The sequence below is a fragment of the Neopelma chrysocephalum genome, unplaced genomic scaffold (genome assembly GCF_003984885.1).
Source record: "Neopelma chrysocephalum unplaced genomic scaffold, ASM398488v2 Primary Assembly neopelma1_104, whole genome shotgun sequence".
NCBI lineage: Eukaryota > Metazoa > Chordata > Aves > Passeriformes > Pipridae > Neopelma > Neopelma chrysocephalum.
In genome coordinates this window covers 1,081,162-1,093,172 of record NW_020897768.1, presented here as the reverse complement: position 1 = coordinate 1,093,172, position 12,011 = coordinate 1,081,162, and the positions used below count along the sequence as shown (strand labels likewise).

Here is a 12,011-nt window from a genome sequence, read left to right as displayed (position 1 = left end):
TGTTAGGGACAATAAAAAGAGTTTTTTCAAATATATTAATGGCAATAGGCAGTATAGAAATATCATTGGCCTGTTACAGGATGAGGATGGTCACCTCACAAACAGGGACAGAGACAAGGCAAAGGTGTTTAATACTTTCTTTGCCTTTGTCTTCAACATGGATGATGGACCAAGGGGGTCTCAGTGCCCTGAGCTGGAGGACCATGACTGTGAGAATGATAAACTCCCAGTCAACCCTGAAATTGTGCAGGATGTGCTGCTTCAGTTTGATCCCTACAAATCTATGGGGCCAGAATCCTCAAAGAGCTGGCTGATGTCATTGCAAAACCTCTCCTGATGATTTTTGAGTTGTTTTGGGAATCCAGAGATGTCCCAGCTGACTGGAAGATGGTGAACATTGTCCCAGTTTTCAAGAAGGAGGAAACTACAGGCTTGTCATCTCACTTTAGTGCCTGGTAAAGTTATGGAGAAGATTATTTTGGGAGGTACTGAAAAACACCTGAAAGACAATGCAGTTGTTGGTCACAGCCTTCATGAGAGGAAAGTCCTACTTATCAAACCTGATTTCCTTTTATGACAGTAACCCACCTAGTTGGCCAAGGGAAGCCAGTTGATGTCACCTTTTTGGATTTCAGTAAAGCTTTCAAGACTCTCTCTCACCGTATCCTTCTGAACAAAATGTCCTACACACAGCTGGATGAACACATCATGCGGTGAGTGAGCAATTGGCTCACAGGTCAAGCACAGAGAGTAATAATGAATGGGGTAATATCAGACTGGTGACCTGTCACTAATGGGGTTCCACAGGGCTCCATCTTGGGCCCTGTGCCCTTCAACATCTTCATAAACTACTTGGATGCTGGACTGGAAGGGATACTAAGCAAGTTTGCAGATGATACAAAACTGGGAAGAGTTGTTGATTCCCTCAAAGGCAGGGAGGCCCTGCAGAGAGACCTTGACAAATTAGAGGACTGGGCAATCACCAACCATATGAAGTTCAACAAAGGGAAGCCGTATGAGGAGTAGCTGAGGTTGCTTGGTCTGTTCAGCCTGGAGGAGACTGAGGGGAGACTTCATTGCAGTCCACAACTTCCTTGTGAGGGGAAGATGAAGGGCAGGCATTGATCTCTTCCCTGAAAGAACTCGAGGGAACAGCCTAAAGTTGTGTCAGGGGAGGTTTAGTTTGGATAATTGAAAAAGGTTCTTCACCCAGAGGGTGGTTGGGCACTGGAACAGGCTCCCAGGGAAGCAGTCACAGCACCAAGCCTGACAGAGTTCAAGAGGTGTTTGGACAATACTCTCAGCCACATGGTGTGACTCTTGGGGTCTGTACAGGCCCTGTACAGGGCCAGGAGCTGGACTTGATGATCCTTGTGGATCCCTTCCAACTCAGCATATTCTGTGATTCTGTGATCCTTATATGGCTGATCAGAGATGACTTCCCAAAAGATCTCAGTTCTGAAAGGTAAATTCTGAACTTCCCCAAGAAACACGGACATACACAACTGAAACCTGTGCAATGAATTTTCCCACCTCAGCCTGAGGAGGCAGATGGGGAGGGAAAAGAAGGATTATTAATTGCAAATCACCCCCTTTCCCTTACTACTGGCTACAGAATATGCAGGGGAGCACCAACCCTCTCTCACTCTCCTGATGAAAATGAGTAAAAAGAAATATAAAATACTTGGTACTAAAAGAAGAACAAGCAATGGGGAATAATAACTCTGAAGTTTTGTAGTTAAAACACTTAGCTGAATGATTATCTGGTAAATGTCTAATGTCAAATGAATTTAAAAAATCAGATGTGGGAACAAAAACTTACTTAATTCTCATTTTTTCCATCATCCCCTGCATTTTTTCTGAGCAATGGTCCAGGATGTTCCACTGCTGGGCTACTCAGCATACCGACAGTTAGGATATGGTCATCGAAATCAGCTGATAAAGATTGAAATGTCCTTTGACTGAACAAGAGCTATCACTTAGTCCAATTCTCTGGAGCTGCAGAGGACTAAAGGGGAAATGTAGATAAACTCCTCTGTTTTGCTTACTGGCTGGTACGAGACAGTTGACCTTTAACAAACAGAATTGTCTCTCCACTGACTGTATTAGGCAGCTGTCTCTGGTGTCCAAAACAATGCTTGAAGGACAGGTGACTATTTTTAACAATTTCAATGTCTAACTCAAAATAGATTTCCTGAGTCCAGATCAGGATTCTTACCCTTCTATAAAACCTAGTAAATCAATAGTGCTTAGACAAGTAGAATCATAGTCTGCTGCTTTTTTTCTTTCAATCACTGATTTGGGAAGGTATTTTTCTTCCCACTTGGACTTCAAAAGTTCACTTGATTTAAAACCTTTTTTAGAAGACTGTAGTACTTATTCAAAGGCCAATAGGCAGAATGAAAAGGCTACCACTTACTTCAATATTAATTAGATTTTATGTTTTTAGGACTTCCAGAGTAAAAAAGATGAAAGATATGCTTGCCAAGATAAACTTAATCTGATTTTCTAAGTTGATATTCATTTTCTACAATCTAAAAGCCTGAAAAGTTACAAAGCTTTAAAATGTATATTTCAGAGTCTGTTATCTAGTCTCTTCAACTGAGTGACATTCTGAGGAACATACTTCTTAACTTCTTTCAGATGCACTTCATTAAATATTTACACCTAGTATAGCTGTTTTATTTTGGTGGGGTTTTTATCCATATGCTTTTCTAGAATCACTTTCCTCCTACCCACATACTCTACAAAATATGTGCTGCCTTATTTTGTAAAAAGTGAGTCACTTTAAACAGTCTAATTTATGCTACTAGAATTTGAATGTTGGAGAGAAGAGCAAGAATGAGGTAAACGCTATTTGATGTCTGTCTTTTCACAGTAGCACAATAGCTAATTCCTTGGGCCTCTGACCTTTTAGTGTCCTGTAACAGAGTACTTGCATTAATCTGTATCTTATCTGTCACCTACCACATTTGATATTTCCAGTCTCTGCTTTCAATTATCAGTCATTAGAGGCAGCACTGAGTAATTTCAGGAGAAAACGCCTGGAACCTTTGACCTGTTTTGGTCAGATAACCACAAGTGTTCACTGTAGATAAACTATCATTTAATTATATTCAAGATGTAAATGAGTGTCGTTTGTAGTGTATCAGCTTACTGTAACCTTTATCACCTTGAAGTGATTAAAACTGACTGGTTTACTTAGTATTTATACAAAGAATTTCGAGTCAAACAGTGAAATTCAGTGAGATTAGTGTAAATGGCCCTTTATAGTTACACAGGTCTGTAAGACCCTCCATTTTGCCCTGGCAGGTATAGTTAGTAGTTAAACAGTGGCATTAAGTTGATTAGTGAAGCTTCACTATTTGTGAATCCAGTTGGGATTCTGAGATCTTATATTGTAAAATCAGCATATTACAGCATATGGTTGTTTTGTTATTGATTTGCCAAAGCAGCTTTCACTTTCCCCATGTGTCACATACCAATATCTTCAGGAAAAGAGAAACATATATCAGTGGGGAGGAAAAACAAGCCTAACAGTTCCTCATGCACTATGACCTAAACTCATTGCTAGCACTTTTTACGCTTTTTAAGCTCAGTCAACATAATCAGACCTTTATAGTGGAATTGGTAAAATACTGATTACTTGTTATACTGTCCATCCATATATGTGCTTTGGGTGGCTTTAGGTAGTTCTTTTTTTCTTAAATTACGAATGTATTGTTAATGAAAATCAGTGCATGATATTTTTCTCTCGTTGTAAAAGAAGACCTTTTTTCCAAAATACCTTTTTTGTATAAACTTGACTTCTTTCTTCTTAGAGTTGGACTTAGTGTTAAAACAGTATGAACATTTCATCAGTTTGCCACGTGGGTGGAAAATATCATTCTTTCCCATTTTACACACAGGTGTTCGTGATATTCCCCTGAGCCATGATTTGTCTGATGTAACCATAGTGCTGCATATATTAGTTTCAGGTGGTATAAAAATACCATTTTTAAAAGTTGATGCTAAGAAACCTGAGCAATCAGAGCAAATGAAGAATTTTGTTGTAATCAGCATTAACCCTAATATTCTAGTTATTTTTACTTAGAAAAATTGTATTCCTCTAATGATTAAAAAAATACCTACTGATTTTCTGGTCAATTGGTTTTTAGAGTCTGTAATCGGTCCCACAGAGATGCATTTTGGCAGATGAACTGAGCAGGGCTGGAATGACATGAAAACACTCTGGAAGTACTCAATACTTAAAAATCTTAACCTGTATTTTTCAGGCTGCCAGGGTTGAAAAGCTCTCGCCTGTGAAATAAAAATACTTGAGACATGGTACCTCCCTGCACTTCATGCCATTTCAGCAGGACAAAGGATCTTAGAGGTTCTTTACTGAGCATTCACAGTCTTCCCTGAAAAAGCATTTATTAACTGCAGAGGGGATCAAGATTTGTGTATTATTTTCAGTATTAAAATACTCAATATCATTAAATAACATTTTTCTTTTTTAACTTGGCTATCATTCTAACCACTAGTCATTATTGCAACATCACCACCACCATCACTGCTATTTTACAGCTTATTATATAAGATTTTAATTTGTCTACATCTGTAAAAAATTTTTTTTGCTCAGTACATTGGCTAACAGAAATTTGCAGTTAGAGTTTCTGGCTTTATTGCGGAGAGTGGGATCTCCTCGGACCCAAGGTTTTTCTTGGTGTTCAGTGCCTGTTTCCTACAACCCTTCATTTCTACAGGCAAAGTCCTGGCCTTCCTATAAAGGGTGTCTCCACCCAAGGAAATTTTTAACTTATGTCCCTTCCAGATGACAGTGCTGTGTCTTCCTTGGGTATACAGGGAAACACAGATAAGTATTATCTGTGTGAGTTGTAATAATTAATTTCAGGCCCATGAGGAAGTGGCTATCAATATTCTTTGAGCAGTCATGAATGGTCCTGAGAGAACCCCACCAATGCAACTGAAGGGTATTTTACAGGTTTGTGTCCAAACTATATCATACAGGGAGAGAACTGCTGTTTCTAAACTAATGTTACTAATTAGAAAGTACTTAGTAGAAACTAGACAAAAGGAAACCTCAAATCCAAATAACAATAAATCAGACCAGGATTAGTGGCATTTAAATTTTTATTGTGGCATTATTTATGTAGTGGCATTAGGCGCTTTTATTCAGTGTCTAATTCTTCAGTGTTTACTCATAGTGTGTAGTGCTTAGTCACACATGCATATGGGGTTGCTACATTGTCTGTCTTTAATATAGTCTCATTTGAAGATTATTGACGTATCTGTTCCACGTCAATTTTGAAATGCTCAGTTGTAACCTTAGAAAATTGCAGCAGACTCTTTGCACTAGAAAAAAGCCTCTTGGCTCAGTGCTTTTGCATATGCTAATCTCTGCCAAGTTCTCTCTGAAATGAAAGGCTTTACATGGACATTTAAAAAAAAAAAGCAACAACTCCCAAACCTCAAGTCAGATCTCTGTATATATCTCACAGTTTAGAACTGGTCAGTGGAGCTGCTAAACAGACTGTATCCTGTTTCTCTTCAGCAGCAGCCCATTCATCTTCAGGTACAGAGCAGCCAGTTCACATGCTTCCACCTCTTTTCTGTTTTACTTTTGCGACATAGTGTTCCATGGCAAACCCAAGTAAGCTAAATATGCACTTGCGCCAAGTAAACCTCACAGTTAACAGACAATTTTCCTTTTGTCAGCCAGGAGAAAGTCAATTTTCACTGAAGATAAAGTGTTCTTATATCCTATATATTTTATTTTTGGTGGTTTTTAAGGCAACACAGATTTGTACATTAGAAAGAAAAAGCTAATAAAAACAAAGAGAGTTTACATTTTTGGAAGGGTGAAAGGGAAGCACACTGTAAAGGACTACTATATGACCACAGGTGACTTAACTAGTAACTACTGCTCTGAAAATAATGTTAAATACTTTTCCTTCAATAGCTCTCACTTTATTATGTCTGTAACCGTACTCTTATATGGCAAGCCCAAAATGATATTTTCTTTTTCTTTTAGTGCATTTGTATTTTGTAAGACAACACATACTTTATAATAAACAGATATGCAGATTTATATATAAATTATATAATTATATGTATCTACATGCAAACACATGCACACTGTATACATAGACAAAACTTCTTGGGAGGCACATATATATGAGCATATAAGTATAAATATACATAAATATTTTAATAATTTACACATTATTTGTACATGTAGCATTTAGTAATCCAAATGAGAGCTTTTTCAGAACTGACATTGTTCCTCCCTCAGATCTGAGGAATAAAATGAAATAAAAGAGCAGAGGGTACAGCATTTAGTGGAGCTGGGTGCAGCCATAAATGTTTAGCTGGTTATCTAAACCAAATCCCAGCTCTGAGTTTTAGGTTTGTCCACCATGAGTAAAATGAAACACCTATCTCACGAGGCAGGTAGAACTTCTCCAGAAGAGAGAAATTCTGTCTTCTGGTGGAGCGCAGCTTCTTCAAAGGTCAGTGATATGTTGTATACTGTGGGAGTGGAAACCCTGGGTCATTTTCCATTCCACATCCTTAAAATCTTAAGTATTAATCCCATAAGGTGTTCATCAGCCAGTATTGTGGCCTGTAGTTTCTGTTGACACATCAAAACATATATTCCATTGCAAAAGTTGCTCCTAACTCAGAGTCAGAATGGCAGCAGATAGCGGAATTAGACCCAAACCAGTTATAAACTCAAGTAAATTAAAATCCTCTATTTACTCCCTCTTACATTCTGTAGAATTCTGAATTAGGCAATAATGAGGTTTACTTTTTAACTTTAAATTGTGGCAGTGTCATAAGCAGTGAAAGCCTGCATCTGCCCACCCAGATTTGAGGGGACTTCTCAAGCCAGGACTACGCTTCCTATGCTGCTGAGATGTCAGAACCACTCAGCCCTGGCTCATGGCTCCTTCTTCTGACACTGGCAAGATGACATGTATGCCATTAGAGTACAACTTGTGTTAATTTATATGACTTAACTGCTTTTTAAATATATAGTTGTTGCAGTACACTTTAGTACCACTTTAAAATTTATTATGTTAAACGGAAATGAACAGCATTCCTCTCATCTGCCTGGTTATTAGTGGCAATTAGTGTTTTCCAAAGTCATCTATAGCTCTGACATTGCTACTGCTGTGCTTATGACTACACTGAAGTCCTAAATCCTTTCACAGCTTTTAGTTTGTCCATATTTCTAGTTACTTTACAACATGCCCCCTTTCAGCCTTTTCTTTATATTCTTTCCACTCCAGCTTCTGGAATTTATATAAAAGCCACCAAGGTTTTTTTTCTTTTGAACTGAAGACACTGGGCTGGTGGAATTTCCTTTAACTGGAAGTATGTCTGGGCTTGTGGTTTTATTATTTGCACAGTTTTATATTGTCATGTTTGTTTACTCCCAAGCAGAAGGAACGCTCCATTAATCATGGGAAATGGGCATTCCTTTCACGTCTTTAATTTACACTGAACTCTTTTTCTCACAGTTGAAAGGGACAAGGACTTCTCCCACCAGCGAAGGCACTATAAAGAGTTTCGCTTTGACCTTACTCAGATCCCGCATGGAGAGGCAGTGACAGCAGCCGAGTTCCGAATATACAAAGATCGAAGCAACAGCCGCTTTGAGAATGAAACCATTCAGATTAGCATATATCAGATCATCAAGGAGTATCCAAACAGGTACCCGCTTGGCATGAAGACATAACATGTGGAATACCATCTCATGTGTTTCTTAAGTAGGGAGACAATAATTGATCATGAGCGTACACCTAGTAAGGCATTATTGTTATCACTGTGGCTTGTGCAATATTAATTCCTAGGCAACAACAACAAACACTGAGAAAGAATTAAAATGATCTTAAATGTAATTTATTCCAGGTTTATGTCCAAGCTCACCAAATAGTCTGCCCATGAAAAGAGTGGGTGAGGGTTCTTTTCTTTGAACAGGAAATATGGGTGTCTGACAGGGCTCTGCAATCCCAAACACAGTACCTGCTATGCTTTTAGGCAAGAAGTGGCCAGGGTTCAGGGTTTCCAAGTTGCAAACTAAAGATTATGCTCTAGTCTCGAGCATTTTCCTGTCTCTGTGGCATCATGGCTACTGAAATGTGTGTGTGTTTAAATCCCTTGGAGTTTGCTGAAATTCCAGGCTTTGGGAGTGAAGTTTTCTATTTTTCCTAAGGAAGCATGTACAGCACAGCCCGTGGTAGGCTAACTTTCCTACGCAGCCCTGCCAATGTACTCCTACCCAGACTTTTTCTCATGGTGAATGTGAATATAGTCCACGATTTGATGGCAGCTAGCCACTAATGTAAGTAAACCTCAAGGGTTCTTTCCACATTAGGGAATCTTCAAGTGGCATTAAGATAGAAAAGCAGCTTTCTGAAATGAGGTGTGAGGTAAAATAGCATCACCAGGATGGCCTATTACATTTTGATCTGATCAAAAACTGTTCTGGGTTTCAAGGAACATACAGATGGTTTATTCCACCTTTACTTCCTTGAATGACCCAGGACATGTGGAGCTTCTCAGACGCTCTGCCTGCAGCCTCTTTGCTGAAATTCTTGACCGTGGTAGCATTTCTCCTGTAGACAACTGGTAATTTGGGACTAGATACTAAACTTAAACAGCCTCCATAAAGGTAAAGCAAATCAGCTGTATTCTGCCTGAATGTGTTGACTGTTGCATTTCAGGCTATTTATGACATAACGACTAACTTTTTTATTATGTGTTGTGGGCAATCTTTTAAATATAATTTTTTTTTAAATTACAGACAACATATGCAGCTGTTTTAAGTGTGACAGTTTTTTTCTTTTCACAGAATAATAGAGAATTTTAAAATTAAAAATGCCACAAAACGGGATGAGAAGTTTGAGGTAATGACATGACCTAATGGGAGAACCCTGATCCCAGAGCTCTCACTGCCCTCTCAGGGGTCAAGTTTTTACCCTATGTTTGTATCAATTGTAAAAGAAGTTATTTTTTTTCCCTGACAAATACTTTGGATTTCTGTAGTAAATTGCTGTTATGTAGGCTAAATCATTAGCATTGGTACAGAGACACTTTCTCTATGTATTTTCAAGGATCAGTTCTGGTTTTCTCTGGGTATCCACAACTCATTTTAGTTTCATGTGCAGAGTTAATGGGTAAGAGCATTCGGCCTGGTTTGAGTCTATTATCTTGGCCAATGCCAAAGACACTTTGATGTGAGTATCTGCTGCACTGCAAAGTGGTAATGTCACCCTGAGGAGAGATCCACAGGGGAAATTTGTCCTTCAGCAGAATTTCTGGACTGTGGTAGTAATAGTGCCTTATTCTGATTTGACATGTGAGACACTGTACATCCTGGCTTTTGAGAACATTTCATATCAGTCCCAGCAAAACTTGGAATAGAAAGAATCTATATGAGAAAACAATTATGTATTCTAGGAGGAGAGAACTGTGAAATTATATCATTGTGATATTTTAATATTTTCCAAGCAATTTTACAGTTTTCTATTAAATCTACTGAGTGATACAAAAATATTTATAAATAAACATCTCAAAGACTATTACAGTCAGAATTAAACTTTTCCACTTTAAAATTCTGATAAAGTGCTTATTAGAGAAAAAAGCTGGCATTTAAGACTCCAGAGAGTACTATTTATGAGCTTGTGATACGTTGTTAATTTGTTCAGTGCTTGTAGAGTAGATCAGGTTCTTTGGCATTGTAACATTTTCTTCATGTTAGCTCCAGAGGGGGAATGCAATTGTTTTCTCCTTGTGTGGTCATTAGCACAGTTCTAGAATGGAAGTGATAAAAGACCAGCAAAAGATTATCCTTTAACAGAAGAAAAAAAAATGGTGACTTGAAAGAAAGCCCCTTCAATTCCTTTTTTACAAACAATCTTCCTTTATAATTTTTGAGCTCTTTAATCTGATTCTGCAGATATATCTTACATATACATGTAAGTAAACATATGTTTGTCATTGTTTGTCATTATTTGGCTTTATTTTCCTCAGTGTTGAGCAACCACAGCTTCAAGGGATAAAGATGATGCTGTTTTCAGTATCAGACATTTTAGGTGCATTTACGGTGTTTAATCTAGATAAGACAGTAACTTTCTTAGTTGTCATTGCAATTAAACACCATAAAAATACAGTGACAGGATCACAGGCATTTTAAACCCACTTTTAGACACAAAGCCTACTATTTCTGTCTGTCTTTCCTATTTAAGCATATAGTCATTCTGTCTGTAAAGCAACAATACGATTCCCAGATCTGTGTAAGCCAAGACTGTCTTTAGTTGACTTGTACAGTTAAAATTTAAAATAAAACATTTGGTTTTGTATCTTATTGTTTTGATTACTATTTATGGAAGAAAATAAATAGGTTTCTATACCTATAGATTTAGATTTAAAAGATTAAATGGTGAAAACAGTTTTTAATAATGCTTCCTGCTTCATAGAAGCATGTACAACGAAACTGATGAGAGTTAAATATCTTGGGTTTAGTGTGGTCATTGTAGCAAATTATTTGCAATACAGATGTTGTTCTGGAACTAATTTTGTTAGGAGATATGTGAAAACAAAACAAATAAATGACCCATGGTAAAAATTTAGTAACACAATTATAATAACTTCTCTGAGCAACCCTTCTCAATTATGGGGAGATTTCATGGGAAAAAATTTAAGACTATACCAGGGAACTGAGGGTTAAAATGTAATAATTACTTTATTAATAGATACATAATCTCTGCTTTGATATAGAGATATTTTCTAAAAATCAGCGCTAATAGGAAATTATCTGAACTGTCATCTATTCATGTTTTGTCATAGCATACAGCTGCTGTCATATGTCATTAACAACAGATCATTTTAGCAATGCTATGCCTTTGAATTTTAGTTGAAATTGGAACGAGGTTTTGACATATTTTGTCTTTTACACTGAAAGGTTTGCAAAAGTTAATCTTCCTAAGACATTCTAACGGTGAAAAATGAATTCTTTATATACAGCCTCAATTATATATTTTGTGTATTTCTATCAGGAAGCTGGATTTTTCAGATTTTCCATAGCTGTAATTTTTACATGCTGAGACTCATTTCAGAAAGGCCTCTTAGGGAAAATACCTTTATTATACATAACAATTACTTGTTAGCTACAGCACATGCTGTACTGTGTCATGATGAGGATATGTCAAAGAATTATTCATTTAGACTTCAAGAAGTTATTGCCAGCAAGAAAATTAAGGACAAAAAATAACAATATTTGAATGCCTTAACTCTCCATTTTCTTTAACTTAGGGATGCAGACTTGTTCCTGTTAGACACAAGAAAGGCTCAAGCTTCTGATGTGGGCTGGTTTGTCTTTGACATTACTGTGACCAGCAATCACTGGGTGATTAATCCACTGAACAATCTGGGTTTGCAACTCTGCGCTGAAACAGGGGATGGTAAGATTGAAACTGTAGATTATAACACCCTATATGCTATTGTCATATCTTGCTAAGAATCTTTTCTGGATGGGTGTTTTGTGTTTTTTTAACTTGACTGGGTGACAATTCACTGAAAGCTTATAAGCAAAGAACAAAAGTCTTATCTTGCTGTAGTTATGGTCTGCAAACTTCCTATTATTCTTAATTCTGGACAATATGGCAATTATAAATCTAACTGAATCAAGTGAAATTAAATGAGGTTTGGGATGAAAGTTCCTACATATAAAATAAAGTTCCATTTTAATGTTCTTCCACTTTCCTCAGGAAACTGAGGCAGATTTGCCGAATCTTTGTTTTAGAAAGTTTCTAAAGAATTTTCTGGAATGAAGAATGGAAAAAGTTACAAAATAACCTCAGGACAGTTCAGAAGGTATCTCATAGCTGCTGATACTGATTTGGAGAAAGGTTAGCAATAGGGTAATGTGGGAATTGGTTTTCTGTAATTAAAAAAAAAATTTTATTAATTTTTTTTATCTTGAATGGGTTAAAAATTTG

General features: G+C 37.2%; 1 protein-coding gene across 3 annotated transcripts in view; it reads left to right on the top strand.

Moving 5' to 3' along the window:
- Positions 1-12,011, top strand: part of BMP5 (bone morphogenetic protein 5) — a 55,696-nt gene that overhangs the window by 20,493 nt on the left and 23,192 nt on the right. For all 3 annotated transcript variants that reach the window (XM_027696056.1, XM_027696058.1, XM_027696057.1), the window contains 2 exons: positions 7,530-7,722; positions 11,326-11,474. In XM_027696056.1, the coding sequence (XP_027551857.1) occupies positions 7,530-7,722; positions 11,326-11,474 (342 nt within the window). The remainder of the gene's footprint in view (positions 1-7,529; positions 7,723-11,325; positions 11,475-12,011) is intronic.